At 38.8% G+C, this 17,765-nt stretch overlaps 1 protein-coding gene across 6 annotated transcripts in view; it reads left to right on the top strand.

Annotated features, from left to right (window-relative positions):
• ECT2 (epithelial cell transforming 2) overlaps positions 1–16,687 on the top strand; it is a 29,828-nt gene extending 13,141 nt beyond the window's left edge. For 5 of the 6 annotated variants that reach the window (XM_033069149.2, XM_033069153.1, XM_033069150.1 and 2 more), the window contains 13 exons: positions 457–593; positions 1,260–1,379; positions 2,418–2,486; positions 3,405–3,515; positions 4,450–4,546; positions 5,241–5,322; positions 6,248–6,326; positions 6,513–6,632; positions 7,929–8,067; positions 9,005–9,159; positions 11,065–11,172; positions 11,767–11,913; positions 15,122–16,687. In XM_033069149.2, the coding sequence (XP_032925040.1) occupies positions 457–593; positions 1,260–1,379; positions 2,418–2,486; positions 3,405–3,515; positions 4,450–4,546; positions 5,241–5,322; positions 6,248–6,326; positions 6,513–6,632; positions 7,929–8,067; positions 9,005–9,159; positions 11,065–11,172; positions 11,767–11,913; positions 15,122–15,211 (1,454 nt within the window). In that variant the 3' untranslated portion in view covers positions 15,212–16,687. Of the gene's footprint in view, positions 1–456; positions 594–1,259; positions 1,380–2,417; positions 2,487–3,404; positions 3,516–4,449; positions 4,547–5,240; positions 5,323–6,247; positions 6,327–6,512; positions 6,633–7,928; positions 8,068–9,004; positions 9,160–11,064; positions 11,173–11,766; positions 11,914–13,482; positions 13,971–15,121 lie in introns of those variants that run through there. The other variant, XM_033069154.2, reaches the window with a different exon arrangement.
• The last annotated feature ends 1,078 nt before the right edge of the window (positions 16,688–17,765 follow it).

Raw genomic sequence — 17,765 nt, 5'->3', positions numbered from 1 at the left:
TGTTTATGTGGCCAAGTGAAAGTAGAAAAGCACTTCTGTACTAGGTTATAAATAAATAATGTTCAGCACCTAATGCTTGTTTCCTGCTATATAAGGTACTAATAATAGGGTCAAGGCATTAACCTGCCCATAAATGGCTGCTTAGTTTCAGTCTAATTTTGAGGAATAATGTGTTGCTGTTCTATAAGACTGTAATGAAGAACTATTTTCTTGAAAGAGCCCTGGTAATACAGGCTTTGAAAAATAACACCAAACTTCAGTTAAAAATTCTGAAGTTTGTTTTTTTTGGTTGTGGTGGTTGGTTGGTTGGGGTTTTTTTTGGGTTTTTTGCTGTGTCTGGTGGTTGTGGTTTTTTTGGTTTTGTTTTTATTTTTTAGGGCTTGCTTGGGTTGTTTTGTTGTTTTGTTTGTGGGTGTAATAATGCTTTATTTTCTTTTGGGAATATTTCTTCATCAGAAACACCAAAATCCTGTGCAAGACCTTCCAAAAACTCAACTCCTCTTCCTCTCAAGCAGTCTGCAAGATGGCAGGTTGCAAAGGAATTGTATCAGACAGAAAGTAACTATGTTGATATTCTGACAACAATTATTCAGGTAAGATGATTTTAAAGCCAGTCCAGGTCAATTGTAAGAAGATATCCAATGTTTACATCAATTAGTATTTTCAAGCTGTGATCTGCAGGCTTCTGCATCAAAGCTTCATAGGAAGATGACAGTATTAACAGTCTCACGTAATTTTACTGGCATATAAAAATACCCAGTTTCAGATTGGAAAATACAGTTTCTAATCTGGGATCTGCAGTATTGCAATATATATGGAAATTAAATTGGAAGTGTCAGGAAAATAGGATCTTCTGACTAATATTTTAGATATTAGTGAATAGAGAGAGAAGGCAGAGGGAAAAATCCTTTTTGTTTTGAAATTATTCCAAGATGAGCAGAATAGCAAACAACTTACAGGCAGAGCTTAATTTCTGGAAATTTTATTTCTACTGCAGCTGATTATCTACTTAAAGAATGAGCCAAGATGTGTGTGAGTAGAAAGAGATTAGAGGGGATTATGCTGTAGAGTTGTATCAAACTAAGTGTTTGTGTCTTCAAACCACTCTCCAAAACCCACTCTTGCTGAATGGAGACATCTCAAGATTGTGACTGCAGGAAATTATGATCTAGAAGCAAAACACTGTTGCTTTCATAATTGTTTCTAACACAATGTTGGCAGTTGGGAGGGTGTTAACTTTTTTTCTCTTAATTCATCAGTTATTTCAAGTTCCATTGGAGAAGGAAGGACAACTTGGGGGACCAATCCTTGCACAGGAAGAGATCAAGACCATATTCGGCAGCATTCCAGATATTCTTGATGTGCACACTAAAATCAAGGCAAGCTGCACTTTCTCCCCTGCAGGGGAAGCTTTCATAGAGACTTTGAATGTTTTCTGCATGTTTTCAGTTGCATCTACTGAGCTGGATAGGTATAAACTCTTCCTGGTGCTGATACCTACCCTTTCAAATAGGGACATCTGTCTAATCCTGGCAGCATTTCACTGTAGGCTTTTAAAATAGAGACACTTGCAGATGCCCTGCTACTTGGTGATTTGTTTGTAGTTTTTGTTGGTTTTTTCCAACCAGTGGGTTCCAGTGTGGTTAATCACACCAGCTATTGATGTGTGCCCACTGAGACAGGGATGAAAGTTGAGCTGTGTGTCCGTGTGTCAAACTGGAGTCACCTGCAGCAGACAGTGCAGTGAGAGTTGCTTTGATGTAGTTGTTGTGTTTTCTTTCCTCTTTGGTGTCATAAAAGATATGAGCAGTGGCAGCAACAAACCAGTATTAGTGATAAATCCTTTTCACCTAAGGTGAATCCTTGAACCTTCAGCTGTGCCCTCCTGTCTCTCGTATTATCTGATGGTGATTGAGTTTGATCCTTATCAAGCTCATATAGGCTTAACAAGCTTGGTCTCACTTTCCTTCACACCCTGGTGTAGCAAGTAAGTGGAATCTATCCTAGTTCTATTTCAATCCTATCTTAGACTTAAGTCCTAGATAAGTTTTGCAGGCCTAATTAGAATTGGTTCAGCTGTGTTCTGTGTATCCCTTTTCAATATTCCTTTGGGATGTGTTGTGTATTGTGTTGGATGCAGCAGTGTCATCTTGCTGCAGAGTTGGCTAGTCCTGACATGCTACCAGGCTCTACTTGCATTGATTTACAACTCTGTCTTTGTATTCAGTAAACCAGAGGTCTCTTGTTTTCAGCCCTCAGTAGAGTGGAGGGCTTGAATGTGAAATTGTATAGCTTTTAGGGTTGCCTGATTTGTCAGCACAAAAACAGACCTAATGATGTGTTTGGCAAAATACTGATCCCATTTAACGGCTTTATGCTCAGCTTGTTTTCTCCCCCCCTCCTTGCATGTATTCTAGGAAGACCTGGAAGATCTTATGATAAATTGGACTGAAAGCAAAAGTATTGGTGATATCATTCTCAAATATGTAAGTTCCTGATTTTCTTTATGCTTACACATATTATCTTGCCTTACAAACAATCCACTTCTAGGAGCTAGCAAACACAAGCAAAGCACTGCTGAAAGAGAACTCCAACTTGTATCATTGTCTTTTACTTAGACTTTTCAGTTGAGTTAGGTGATACAACCCATGTCAAGTTTTAGTGTCTATGTCTGTTCACAGGTATGAAGGATTAAAATACAAATAGCTACAGTCTGAGAACTGTCATTTGCAACACTACAGACATGCTTTTTACTCAGCATTCAAAGCCACTTCCTGGGCCCTTAGCCATCTGCTGCCTCTGATCAATAGTAAAGAACTAGGAAAAGAACTTTTCACAAAAACATCTTGTGTTCTTTCTTCAAGACTTGAAACATATAAATGAATAAAGAGTCCTGTGTAGAACAGGAAAGCTAAGTCTGGGACTGCAAAAGTATTTTAACATAAATAGGCTGTTAGGTATCTTGTGATTTTGCTGATCTGATAATTTTGAGACAAATAGTGCTTGTCATTCTAAAGTTATCAGTCTAAGGTATTGCTTTTGATGGCTGATTTGCAGTAACTAGTGAAAATACCTGTCTGAAACTTCCAAAATTCTCACCAAAAGCCTCTTGCTAGGTGGGAACCTGCCTCTCACTTGACTTGTTCAGCAGCTCCTAAGATTGTCACGTGTTTGCTTGATGCTGTTGAGAGCAGCCTGCATTTAATCAGCAGCATCAATCTGAGGCATCTGGCATGCAAAAATGTCTTAACTTGTTCTGAGAACACGTATGGGTTTACAACACATTTTTTATTATTCTTTATTGCAATGTGCCTTTGAGCAGCTTTGTATGGCTCAGGGCATAGGAACATATGTACAGTGATACAGAATATGTAAAGCAGAGCCCTAACAGTTGTTTCTTTCAGTCAAAAGACTTGTTGAAAACATACCCTCCGTTTGTGAATTTCTTTGAAATGAGCAAGGAGACGATTACAAGATGTGAAAAGCAGAAACCAAGGTTTCATGCTTTCCTAAAGGTAAGTGTCTGCAGAATTAAATTTTAATAGAACATGGGGACTGTTACCGTGTTCTACTGAATGCAGTAGATGGAAGAATGTGAAATTTTGAAAGCCTGAAGAAATGCCAGCATGGCTTGGTGAGACAGAAATAGGAAGGATTTGAACTTCAATCCCTCAAGCTCCTCAAAACTCTTCCAGAAAAGGTCTGAGTTCCTCCTCTGTTAAACAGCTTTCAAGGTGATTTGATTATATGCATTTGTTGCTGGAAAAAGTTCTTCCCAAATCTATGTCTTTTCCTTTCTGTAGAGATAACTGGAGCTGCTGCTTTGACTGGTCCCCTCCCTGTGTTTGTGAGACTTGTATTTCTGAAACAGCTTTTAACTTTCTTGGGCAGCTGTGAAGCTCCAGGGAGGTAGAATTTCTCAGCCTTCTTGTGACTAATGAATAGGAGCCCAACAGTGGAGATCTAACAGGAAGATGATCTTCAAAGAAAGTTATCTGAAGATGAGGCTTAAGACTCGATCCTTTTAGATATGTGTGTACTGTTAATAGTGCAGTGTAACTTTTAACTCCTGTATCTAAATAATCAAGTAATCACACTGACAGTTTCAGCTCATGTTTTCTGAGGGACTAGGAGCTGTATCCAAGTATTGATATCTAAAAGATGGGGAACAAATAAGAGAACAGGCCATCCCCAGTCCCACTCCACATTAGCAGCTGGAACAAGAGCTGGAGGGTTGATGGACCCTTTAAAACTTTACATTCTGAGAATGTAAATCACTGTAGTTTTGAATATAATGCGTTTTTTAACATGCTCTGTTAATGACTGTGGTAAACAATTCTCACACTTGTATAGCTAATTTCAAGGAAGGCAATTTTTTTCTGATCTTGTGCTTTTCTTGTGTATGTGTGTACAAAAAGAACCAAGTAAACATTATTTCCTTTTCCCCAGATAAATCAAGCTAAACCTGAATGTGGTCGCCAAAGCCTTGCTGAGCTCCTTATCCGTCCTGTTCAAAGGCTGCCCAGTGTTGCCCTACTACTAAATGGTAACCTAGTAATTGTTATTAGTTTGTCTGTGAAAGTGTTAAAACCACAAGATATCTACTTTTTGTCATCATTAGGAACAGCTTTTCTCATGTAAAACAAGCTGGATTATGTGAGTTTACCATGATTGCTGGCAGTCAGTGAGACCCACTACTGAAGAAAGCATAAATTCTGACTAAATTTCATTTGTTCATACATTTGTATGCAGGAGACAGATAGAGAAACAGTTTGCACTGACAATTCTGTCTCTTCAAACAAGAATATAATTGAGATTCAAATGAAAGTAACACAAACTAGAGAGCAATTCATATTGACAAGGCTCACTGTTTCATGTGTTCCACCTGGTCTCAACTGCTTGCTGTAATAATGATTTTGTTTTTAAAAAAAAAATCCACGTTACCCTTTGTTTCAGGTAGAAAAATGCTTCTGTGCTTGTCTCTGCACTTCAATTTAATTTTTTTAATAGTTTAAGGGTTTGGTTTCTGTATTGTATGTGGGTTTTTTCCTTAATGAGATGTCTGGACAGCTTCTGTTCAGCCCAGTTCCCCACTTAATCAGTGCTACTTGGACTCCAGGGCAGATCTGATTTCTTCAGTCAGCTTATCTTAACTCAGTTAAATTTGCATTTTTCAAATTTCTTTTCAGGCACTTGTAATATGTGTGGATTTTTTATTTCTTTAATTTGTTTTATTGTAGATATTAAGAAACATACAGCAGAAGAGAACCCAGATAAAATAACTCTAGAGAGAGCTATTGAATCATTAAAGGAGGTGATGACGTAAGTCATGTTGATTCTGTGGAACATACTGTTAAACATACTGCATTTAGATCCCTCTGCTCCTCCTCAATTGTCAGTGTTATGTTGCCACAAGGAACAGTAAGTAAACATAACTGTAGGTGTTCTTCAGCCTCCTTTTGGCTGCTGTTGTCACTTTAGTGTTCTGTGCCAGAGCTCTGAAGGAGTCTGTGATGTTCCCCAGCACTTGTAGCTGAACCTCTGCTGACTCCCTGCCTCAGCAGGGACTGTCCCCTGTCCTCTGTTCTGTTCCAACTCTTATTTCTGTCTCTTCCTTCTGGAATGGAAGAGATGGGTTTTGTCTTTAAATCTTCTATCCATATATCTACTGAAAGGACAGACTTTTGGTGAGAGATTGGTTTTTCTTCTGGTTGTGTATTAGCTCTTCTTGGCACTGTTCCGTGAGTTAATTAGCTGAAAGCTGAAGTTGTTTAGATTGTAAGTCTCACCTCTTTTGAAGTGTAGCGTATGTCTCCAGCAACAAGAACTCCTGCATTAATTAGAAAAATGTTTGTCCGGTTTTAACAAATTTTAAATTGTAATTATTCTTGCATCTGCTGCTTGGTGAGCTGAAGTCTTGATTTGGGGGAGACAAAATGCAGGCTGCAAAGAACTGAGTTGTGTCAGTCACTGGTTCAAAATCTTGCCAGGCAGGGGAGGGGAATTTTGCTTTAACTGGCTGGTGTGTCAAGTGCTGGTAACATGACCAGAATAGTGTTCTAGAGCTGAAGTTTCCTATGTGATTTCATGTGGCATTTGGCTATTTTTTCAGGCACATGTGGCAAGTGCTGCTGTATAAATTCTATCCCTGAATGTTTAGCTTTATTATTTTTTGTATGTCTTAAATTCTAGTGCATGCATTTATGGTTGCTGGGTATTGAAGATTAATATAATATGCTTTCCTTAGACACATTAATGAAGACAAAAGAAAAACAGAGGCCCAAAGGCAGTTCTTTGATGTTGTCTATGAAGTGGATGGATGTCCAGTAAGTAATTCCTCTAAAGCTGCAGGTCTGTTAAATGACTGCAGTACTTTGTTCCCTTTGCAAAAGTGTGTGAGGATACAATGCAATGGTGCTGGTTTAAAGAGATTGCCAGTGTTAAGCTGTAAGCAAGCAGTAATCCAGCCCTTGAACTAAATGCTTAATGAGCTTTTTCCCTGTGTCATTTAGGCCAATCTCCTGTCCTCCCACCGCAGCTTGGTTCAGCGTCTGGAAACTGTAGCACTGGGGGATGACCTCTGTGACAGGGGAGAGCAGGTCACACTCTTTCTGTTCAATGATTGCCTAGAGGTAAGATGACTATACCAGTACATCTCTTGACACTACACATGGATATAAATAAGTAAAATTTAAGAACTTTTGAGGCAGAATTCCAAGTCACAGATTGCTGATAGGTCAACACATGCTGATGTTTCCTTTCCATTAACTACTGTATAAGCCAACACAGTTATTAGTAAGTCATGTCTGCATAGGTGGGAGGTGTTAATGTAGCCTTTAATGTCTTGCAGCCAGAGTAAAAACATAAAAGCTGCTTAATATGTTAAAAAATGTTTATCTGGATACCACTTTCAGTAGCACAAATGGATAAAAAAGTGCTAGAGTCCTTGACTCATCAAGTTAAATGGATAAAAAAGTGCTAGAGTCCTTGACTCATCAAGTTGTTTGTCCTTTGAAAGTTTAGTTGTGTATATTGGGAATGAATAGTAGGCCTTGGTAGATCTGTCTGGTTTTAGTCTACCAAAAAACCAAAATCATAATAAATGCCTTAAACTAAAAATATATTAGGAAGAGCTAGAGGGGAAGAATAATCTAACTGGGTTTTGGAGACTAATGTGGGAAAACTGAATTCATAAGGGACATTTTCATAAAGTACTTGTTGCTGTCTGCAGCAGTGAAGAGCATTGTCTTCTTAGAAGACTACCTCTAAAATAATTCAAAATCAGTGCTGTCCTAAGCAGCACTTAGGGACAAAAGCCTGTTCTTGTGACTAGTGATGAACTCTCTCTGGGAGTCAACTCAGTTTCATCAGTTCTTGTAACGGAAGGAAAGGAAGATAAACCCACTTGTAATAAAAAAGGACAAGAGACAAACAACAAGATGCTTTACTTTAACACACAAGTACCTTACATGTTTTTATGCAAAGCCTGCTCAATGGCTGCATGCATAAGCAACAGCAAGTGATATTTCTAGGACATAACACACCACACCTTCAGTTGGTTCATGCATATAGATGTTGTCTTTTCTGTTTAAATCTAGACTACCTTGTGGTAGATTTCAAAGGACCCTTGTTTGTTATGCAGGGTAGAATTGCGGTCTGTAATGCAAAATTACTTCCTCTCTAGGTATTTTTAAAAAATTTATTGTATTTTTCAGCTGACTGTTTTGATGCCAAGTAACAAATAGTGCTGAGCCACTTGGGCTGTAGGCAGTGAATAGTGAGATAAGTTAATTCCTGTAAGATTTATGTGGTAGAGCAGCAAGATTTTCTGTGCCTTCCTGGATAGTAGAAGGTGAAAAATAGAGAAAGCAAAGAAAACAATGGCAAGAGATCTTCCAACTGACCCTTTCTATTCTATTTAATTGCAGATTGCAAGGAAAAGGCATAAAGTTATTGGAGGTTTCAAGAGTCCCCATGGCCACACCAGGCCTCCTGCATCTCTCAAGCATGTTGTTCTCATGCCTCTCTCCCAGATCAAGAAAGTCTTGGACATCAGGGAGACAGAAGGTCTGTGTGTTTTGAAGTGCTGTGGTAGTTAATTAAACTGTTTCAGAGTGTGAAGGGGAAGCTCTGCTGTTATGGGATAAAATGTTAAGGTGTGTTTATTGTATGGTATATTAGATGTGTGATCTTAGTAACAGCTTATGTTTGAAACTCTGTATGAGCTTGAGAATTCCTTGTACTGATGCCTTTTGGCTTTTCAAGAATACTGCAGGATGCTGAATTTGGCAGAACTACTAGATGGCATTAGCATAAGCCAACCAATTGGCAGTGTGAAATAAACAGAGTTAAACACTTGACAGCTCTGGATGTACAAAATAAAAACCAAACCTCAGACTTCAGCCCAGAGATTCAGACTGGCCAGAGAGAAGTGCTGTTGGTGTGAAACCAAATTTTCTTCTAACTGGTGATGATAATGCTCAGGAGGAGATGTGCTTGGCATCTTAAAAGATGACTTAATTTTCTGTCTGCTTTGCCATTCTGCTCCAGCCTTGATAGGGACTTACAAAGAATCTAGTCACACCAGTTTCTAGATTTCTATCCTGGCAAGATTTGGTGTTTCACTGTAAGTGATGATTTGCACATCATGTGATCTGCTTTATGCTCTCTGAAGCACCTGAACATAGAAACCCAACTAAGAGAAATGGCAAAGAGGATAGGTGAGGCTGACTGCTCTGCAGATTACTTGGTGAATAATCAGCTATTGCCTGAACAGCTGATTGTAGCCTCTTGATGATGGCTGTGGACAGAGCTCTGCTCTTGCAAGTGATACAACAGCTGTTGTCAGTAAAGACAAAATCATTGCCCCAAATCATATTGTCTGTAGCTCCAGCTCCTGGCACACAGAGGGTTCTGTCAGACCCTTCTGAAGTTTTCCACCTAAATTATATGAAAAAAAAAATTCTTTTTATTAACTCCTTGCTTTTTTTTAAATAAACTGTAGATTGCCAGAAAGCTTTTGCCTTAGTTGTGAGGCCACCTACAGAACTCAACAACAAGCTGCTCAGTTTCCAGATGACAACTGAAGACCCCCGCAAGGAGGAGTGGCTGAAGACGTTGTGTCGGCACGTGGCCAACACCATTTGTAAAGCAGATGCCGTAAGTACTCTGGAACCATGCTGCTGGTTGAAACATGTCCCTCTTTTTGGCTTTAAGCACCTGAAGCTAAAGAAGTTAATAGTGGACATGCTTGGGATACAGTAGAGCAGAAAACATTTGTACTAACATGTCTAAGTGAGTGGTTAAAAGATGGAAAAGGAAACAGCCTGGAAGGTAGTCTGTGCAGAAGCTAAATAGTGCTTAAAAATCAAAAATTATTTGTAATTTTTGATGCTGAAAGGGTATGATTCAACTCTGCACTGTAGTTTTAACAAGAATTGTTTTCAGCTTGCTTCTTTCACAGCTATCTTTGAATTTACGATCTCAGTGTTGTTGATCATTTGTGTTGGATTGACTCTGTGTTAGGTTGAGTTCTTTGCTTTATACCTTATCTGTACCATGAAGCATCTTCCTCCCATAGATAGAAATCTAAACCTTAAAACAAGGAAAGAAGAAAAACAGTGAAATGAGGCAGTGGCCTTGTCACATTTCTAGAAATTCAGCATGTGGGCTTTCTATAGTCAGAAAAGCACTAATTTGAGGAGTAGATCCTCTCCAATTACAGCAAGAGGCTTTCAGCTAATGTTTTAATTATGTAAAAGTGCATAGCAGTCATCTCAATTTGCTGAAAATACGTGTGGTACAGATAGCTGAAGCCACTTGGTATGAAATAGGAATGCTTCATGTTCTGCAGTGTATTCTTACGGTACAGTATTTGGTTGTGATTTTTAAAGGCATGTTAGTTACAGGAAAGGTAATTAAGTAATGAAAACAGCACCTTAGTTTCACTTGGTGTATCTTGTGATCTAAGGACTTAGGAATGAGACTTGGGTTTTGTGGTTTCCCTTTTGGGTACTGAGTAGGAAAAGTGCTGATGTGGAAGTGTTCATTTACTTTGGTCTGTGTGTTGCCTATCTTCAGTATTTTGTGTCACATATAATGTGGATTTTTTAATAGAAATTAAACCTTTGTGTAATAAATGTATCATTCCCTCTTGCCCCAAGATATTCAGAATCATACTCTGACAAATTGTAACCTACTTTGCTGAATCCCATTAGTTGTAATTTCTGTGCCTATTACTTTGTACCAACTATATAATACTTCTTTCTTGCTGATTTAAATGTCAAATTGAGCTTCAATTTAAGCACTTTTGCCTGGTTTTAGATTTCTAGAGCATTATGTGAATGAGGTAACATTGACTTTGCCACCTGGTGGCAGCAAAGGCTTTGGCTGCTCTTCCTTAGGCCCTGGGAATGGCCATAAAGCTCCTGACTGGGGTCCTTCTGAGATTTTTTTTTTTTAGTGTAAAATGTCTTTTCATAAAATGCAGACAACAAAGAGAAAAAAAAAAATCATCCCAGCAGTTTCCCACTCCCATGTGTGCCCCTTCTGCCCCCCCAGGTTTTGTAAGTAGGTAGCCAGAGATTGCTTTGCACGTGATGGAATTTAAGAATATGAGGCATGAAAAGATCCCCCAAACTCGTGGCTATTCTGCAGCATGTATTGCACTTAAGTTGAAAGTCTTTAGTCTTAATGTCTGACAGCTGGAGTTCTCAAGATTTCACTTCAGAAATCTGCTGGATGTGTCAGTGGAATAAAGCAATGTTTATCTTAAACTCCCTATGGATGCCTCACAACTACTGCCTTTAATTTGGTCAGCCCTGGACTTGAAACTGAATCAGACAAACTGAATGTAAAACTACTGATGAAGTAGTTTCACAAACTGATTGCACCAGCTGTAGATCTAATAAAATAGTTTGAAAATAAATAGCTGCTGGACTGTATGAAGAGTTAAATATGGAAGAATATGGCAACTAAGCCCTTAAATATATTCTAATGGACTAGAAAACTATATTTTGGCAAGTGCTGATATTTGACCATTATTAAGGCTATTTCTGTCTACAGGAAAATCTCATTTATGTTGCTGATCCTGATTCAGTTGAAGTAAATACTAAAGATATGGACAGTACTTTAAGCAGAGCATCCAGGGCAATAAAGAAAACATCAAAAAAGGTAAGATAGTATAAAGGTAGTGCTTTTTGTTCAGAGAATTGTGCTGGGATTCCTCTTTCAGATGGTTTGTAGTATTTACAGTAGTGACAGGAGAAACATAATCTGAACTAAAACTCTTAAATATAATCTCCTTAAAGAAAGAAGGTGAGGGATGTTTAAGGCTTTGGAATATCTGTATATATAGTCTTAAGTATTACAGCCATAACTATTATGTAGTCATTTTAGAGTCTGTTGTGGAATTTATGCTGTTTAATACTTTGAGTCTTTTAAATATAATGCAAAATTGAGAGCAACCTAAAGGAGGAGGGAGGACTGAGAGATGTGGGGAAGCCTTGGTGACCATACCTTGCTTTGAATTCTCCCTGAATCTCTCTCCCTCCTGTGATGCCCTCATATTTGGTCAGAATGAGAAGAGCAAGGATGATGGGGAGCCTTTAAAAGTCAAATCACTTTAGGTGTGGATGTTTGGCTGGTTGTGCTCCAGCCACCAACCCTTGATACACATCCTAGAGATGTTCAGAACGGTAGCCTGCATCACAGTAGTTATTACAGCCTGGTTTTTGTCAGTGTTTAACCTCTTGTCAAACTCCTCAGGTCACAAGAGCCTTCTCTTTCTCCAAAACACCCAAGCGAGCTCTCCGCAGGGCTCTGATGTCTCAGAGCGCCACCGAAGGGCGGAGCCCCAGCTCTGCCAACGAGAGTTACATCGGCAGCCGCCTGCCCAGCACCTCGTCCCTAGCGGTGAGTGACCTGCAGGGCAGGCCGGGGGAGGCACCTTCTGACACAGCACACTCCTCTCGTGTCTGCTGCTGCTCTCACTTCAGCAATTCCAGCACCCACAGTGGGGAAAAATGATTAACTGCATTCTTAGGGGTATTATTTTCAAGAGCTGTTTAATGAGAAGCCTTACTTGCTGGAAATGCAGAAAAATTTTGATGCACTAGTTGCCTTGTACATGACAGTTGAAAAACCCCAGGAATAGGTTTCCTCTTCTGAGACAATGAGAAAATTTCAACACAATTCTTGTACTGGTTCATGCTTTTGATTTTGAACACTAATAGAAATGTGGTGTATAACTCTGAATTGTATGGTGAATGTTTCAAAGTAGTGAGATTACAGACATCCTGTGAAACAAACTGGGAAGGAAGGGTAGAAAAACATAGATGCTGCAACCTGCAAGTTTTTAAAACAACAAGGAAATTACCTCCTTGTAAATATTTAAGAAAACTTGATAAAATAAAATATTGTTCTACATATTGCAGCTCTCCTGCTATGCCTGGCTGCCTGTTACAGCTTTCTTCTGCTACATTAGGCCAAACTCAATTTCCTAATACAGTCTAGTAAAGCAGGCTAGATTTGGAGGAATCTTTTCATCATCTTTGCTTTTTATTATAGTGTTTGAGTAAATTTGATGAGTAAATTCCTACTTTCTAGTCTGTAGGATGTGGGACAGAAGGCCAAGAAAAGGGAATGCAGTTCATCTTTGTACTGCTGACTGATGTGTCAGTACTTAAATATTGAGGTAATTCAGTATGTTTGAGTGGCCATTAAATTGTACAACATAAAGATATAGCCCTGCTCTCCCACATGAGAAAATATGAAGCAGTAAGGGAGGAAGGATCACAGCAGACTCCCTTGCTTTAGAGGAAATAATAAAAAAAAAATCTATCAATGAGGCTATAGCCTAGTTTTCTGTGGAGAGATTTTCTTCCTTCCATTATTATTATGGCAACAATTGTTTTTGCATTCTAATTGTCTTTGTTTTCATGCAGCACTGTATCTCATTTCTCATGAACTTGCAAGTCATGTAATTTCTGTGCATATCTACTCCAGACAAAAATACTTGTTTTCCACAAAATCTTAGAAACTTGCAAAACCATGTTCCTGTTTCAGATTCTCCCCAGAGCTCTTGCACCTCTGTGGTAATAAGCTGCAGCTTGGCAGCAGATCTTGTTGTGGTTTGTTTTTTAACCAATGTCACACACCACTAAACTTGCATAAAGCCTTTTTGGCTCAGTGATAATGTTGAGGGGGAAAAGAGGTTTGGATTCCAGCCCCTTAAGTTGGAATATCAGTGCAGTTGTTGATAGGAAACTAAAACTGCAGGGAACCTGTCTGAGTCCATTAAGAGTCAAAGCTTTTATGTTTTTCAGACATAATGTTTTATTTAAATTAAATCCTGGCCTATGCTTATGTAGGAATTTTTTGGTGCAGAAAAAAAAAAAAAAGAGTAAAAATAGCAATAAAGCTTGAATGCTTGGGGATTTTTTTTCTTGTTGGAGCTAACTCTTAAATCCTTCCCAATTGTAGATTGTTCGTTCCTCTTCCGCGTGCAGCCTAAGTGGATCTGCCAAATGTGCTGTTAATGTCCATCGCTCCAGTTCTGTTGATTGGAGCTCTCAAAACTCCAGGCCTGGTTCTGTGCAGTGTCCTGGCTCTCCAAATACTCATCTTTCAAATGCTCTAGAAGCAAAAGCCTCTTCCAACTTGGAGAGCTTAAATGGTCATGCCTTGGGCAGACCATGTGCTTTCCCTGTCATTGCTGCCACTTGTGCTGATGCTGGAGATGATAACCAGTGTGGTGCTGGGAAATTCTGTGCATCAGATCCTGACTGAAGTGAGCAAGAAATCCTGAGTTCTCTGAGCTAAGAGAGCATGGTACAGCTCTAATGCACAAAGGGCTTCAGATGGTGTTGGGTTCTTTAACATCCTCTAATGCACAGGGTTGGAGTAGCACTCACATGGGGCTCTATTTCTGGTTCTGGGTGCAAACTGATTTTTTCACAAACTTTTAAATGTAATTTTTTTGAGTTTTTTTTCTTAATTGAGATGCAGTTTAATTCCTCACTGTTTCAATTCAGTTGGCCATGTAGCTCACTGGCTAGAGTTCTGAGGACTTTGATAACTTGGTTGCAAGGAAGTCTTGAGCAGCTCATTTTACCTGTGGTTTTAGTTTTTTATTATCTATCTGTAAATAATAAAAAAAAAAATCTAGTATAAAATACTTGAGTCTAATAAGAGCTGCTCTATAAAGAGGAATTTAGGGTTAAATGTTCAGATATTGCCAATGACTGCAAATGGAGGACATGCCATAAACAGGCATAGGGCTTGTTCATAGTGAAGTGTGTATATCCTTACCTGCCCAAAATATCCCTATTCAGAAGATTCCTGAAGTATGCAGGTGCACACGCTGCCTAACTACCGTGACCTGTTGATGTGCTGAGAAGCTTGACTGGCTGTTAAGAGCAACAGAGGATTGCTTGTGAAAGTATCTTGAGGTCTGATGTGAAAAGAATATAAAATCTCAGCTAATCCAAAGAGGTTTACTTTTAGTGCTACATATTGATGTGTTGGTTTCACTGTAATTAAGTCTCAGAAGCAGCTTATTCTCCAAGCATCAGAAAAGTCAGCTTCTTGCCTAGTGTGTGCCCATCCAGGCACAGCTAAAGCAAGCTCTGACAAATCATGGGGATGTCTGTTGCCTCCTGCAGCCAAGGAGACATGTGTTCAGCATCTCATTTGGGGCTCAGAGCTGGTGATAATACAGAAAGTTGTAGGATTGGAGGGGGAGCTCTGTTGCTCTAGGAGATTATCACAGTGTATCTTGCCTTCATTTTGGAGGGAGATTATTACTGCAAAAAGTGATGCAAGATGTATACTAATACTTGTTAAAAGCTACTCTTCAAAAACATTTTCTTACATTCCAAATCTCAAGGCTAGTAACAAGGAAAAAAAATCTTCTGTGATTTTAAAAATGTGTTAAGTTTCCTGTTCAAACTCTAGAAATGCTGAATCATTAACTTCCAAAGCTGCCAATCTTTGAGATCTTCTGCACTCTCACATTCCCTGTAGGATATGTCAATATGTCAAGGTTGAGAAATGACTGCTGTGCTATCAAGATCGGCTCAGAAATGATCAGTAACTTTTTTTTTTTTTTTTTGTCCACCAGGGTGTTCCTTCTCCTTCCTTGGTCAGCCTTCCCTCGATCTTTGAAAGGAGGAGTCACACTTTGAGCCGATCAACAACCCACTTAATCTGAGGCAGGTGGGAAGGACTCTGCTCTGTGGGAGTGACTGACAAAGCCGGTGGCTGGGCAGTGACCTGTGACATTAATGGTACCTTAGTCATTAGCACTTAGCAATGATTAGCAAAATGCTAGATAACACTAGTTAATCACAAGGGGGGTTTAGTTGTGTTGAAGCAGACCGGCCAATCAGTGGAATAAGTGACTTGGCCTTCATTTAAACACAGTGTTCCCTTGCACAGCTTTATTTCCTTACCAGCATAACTGAAACATTTTCTTCTATGGAAATTGTCCCCTCCAGGCACTAAACTGGTTTGTCAGATCTTGCAATGAAGATGATGATCACATAATTTACTGCTAGTTTGGATGACTCCTATGCTTGCCTAACTTCATCTACTGGCAGAGCACTCTAATGTTTGAATTGTGGATTTCTTAAATGGACATACATTATGAAGTACCTGACCTTTTCAAGTATGACAGTTAACCTGTTGTACAGCTGCTTGTTCCAGATATTTTATAAATGTAGATGTTTATAATTAAAGAGAATTGAGTTTTGTGATTATGATCTGCAGCCTCACTGTAACACAGTGGTATGAGGAGCTTTGACCACCAGAAATGATCAATTGAATTCTTTGTCTTGCTTTGAAGTGAAAGTCTGAAGAAAAAGAATTTACACTCCTGTTTAGTAGGGTTGTTAAAAAACCAAACCCCCACACATTCCCCATACTTGGTTAACAAATCATTATTTAATACATGGGATTATTGGTGTAATAATGCACCAATATAGACAGGACACTGTCACTTCAGGGTCCAATTTTGGTGTGTAAAATTTCAGTGTACTACTCCTAAGGCTTTTATGCTTTCTCATGTATTTATGTCTTTCTCTAAAACTCTGTGTTCACTTCTGTCATCTCTGAACAGTTTGTACCCTGCAATGCACTCTCACAAACTATCTAAATTTGTGAATTTCTGCATTTCATTAACAGTTCAACTGTTGGTATTAGCAGGAGTTCACAACTTCTGGTTTCTTTGTAACCACCTGTGTTTTGTCTTGTATCTATACGTAACTAGTGCTGCTTTTGAATGTGTCAGACTGACTGTTTTTTACATCTTTATTTTTTTGCCAATCTGAGCAATGTAAATAAACTGTTTAAAATAACACTGCTTCTGGCTTTTACTAAACAAGCTTTTATGAAAGTTTACTTTTTTATATGGGAAAAAAAAAAGCATTGTTGGGCTCCAGCCTACAACTGTACTTTGATTATCTATGTAGTTATTCCTAATAAAGTATACCACTTGATAGGCCTGAATATTTTTGTTTTTTCTTAATATATTAATGACTTTCCCCTGGATCTATGTGTCCAGTCCACAATTTGTTCCTTTTTGGTTTTTTTGTCCTTGTCCATTCTGAGATGATTATGCACTGACGCTTCTATCATGAAGTGACTCTAGAAAATGAACTATTAAATAAATACAGAAAATCCAACACCAGTTCTTGGTTTGTTTGTTGATTTTGTTCTTTGGGTTTTTTTTATTATTATTGGAAGGGCATCTTCAACCTGGTAACTTCTGTGCAAACTTTTACAGCACTCTCAGCCTCAGTTACAGTGCTGAGTCCTCCTGCTCTTCAGTTGTTGCACATTAAAACAGAGGAGCCAGTTCTGCCAGTCTTGGTAACTCTTGGAAGAGGAGGAAGGCTGTCCCAGCTTCTGCTGTGACTTTATCCACTCCTACATTGTGTAATGTCATATTTCAGCAAGAGCTGCTTCTACTTTTATGAAAAAAAATAGGTGTACTGTTAGCAAATGTTAGGATTGAGAAGGGTCTGCTCAGAATTTCTCTTGACAGAGTGGAAAGGGAAGGGGGGGAGTGTTTTACAGCTCACACACAGCAGCAAAGGCTTGAGTAAGATGGCAGAACAGGCTGGGAGGTGGAAATGAGTTTTCTGAGTTAAAATGTGATCCAGAGTTACAGAAACAAGCCAAAAAAAGGAATTTTTACAAATGAGCAGTTTGCCCTACCTTTTCCATTTCCAGTATTACATGTACTTGTAGCATTGGAATAAGTACAGAATTTTGGAGGGTATTTTGGCTGGTGTTCCTTGAAATCTGAGGTGAGACTACTTCCCCAAATGAGAATTTGAAACAAGATTACTTTTACCATTTCACCTCATGGGATGTGACTTACTGAGTAACCTGGTTTTGTGCAACACCTAGCTTCAGTCAGATTCAGACAATTCACATCTCCTGAATAATATTTTAAACTTCAATTTGGATAGTTTAGTAGAATTCAGTATAATTTCCTAAGTCTTTATGTTGAGATTTCTGAATCTGTAAGATCTGTTCTGCAACTCTTAAGGAAAAAAAAACTGACTTAAAAGGACATTCTAATATCTCTGTGCTACAGAGTCAGCCAGCACATGGTCAGCATACAGAATTTTTTTCATTCAGAAAAACTGGAATTCTGAAGAGGTCAAAAGATGGTCTTTGTTTAAAACATAGCCTTTTCTTGTGGGCTGTACAAAAACAGTTTAATGAGCTGCTTGCAGTGCTGTAAGAATCCTCTTAAC

This window comes from Catharus ustulatus, chromosome 10 (genome assembly GCF_009819885.2).
Source record: "Catharus ustulatus isolate bCatUst1 chromosome 10, bCatUst1.pri.v2, whole genome shotgun sequence".
Lineage (NCBI taxonomy): Eukaryota > Metazoa > Chordata > Aves > Passeriformes > Turdidae > Catharus > Catharus ustulatus.
Note: the sequence above shows the minus strand (reverse complement) of the source record. Positions and strands in the feature narration are given on the sequence as shown.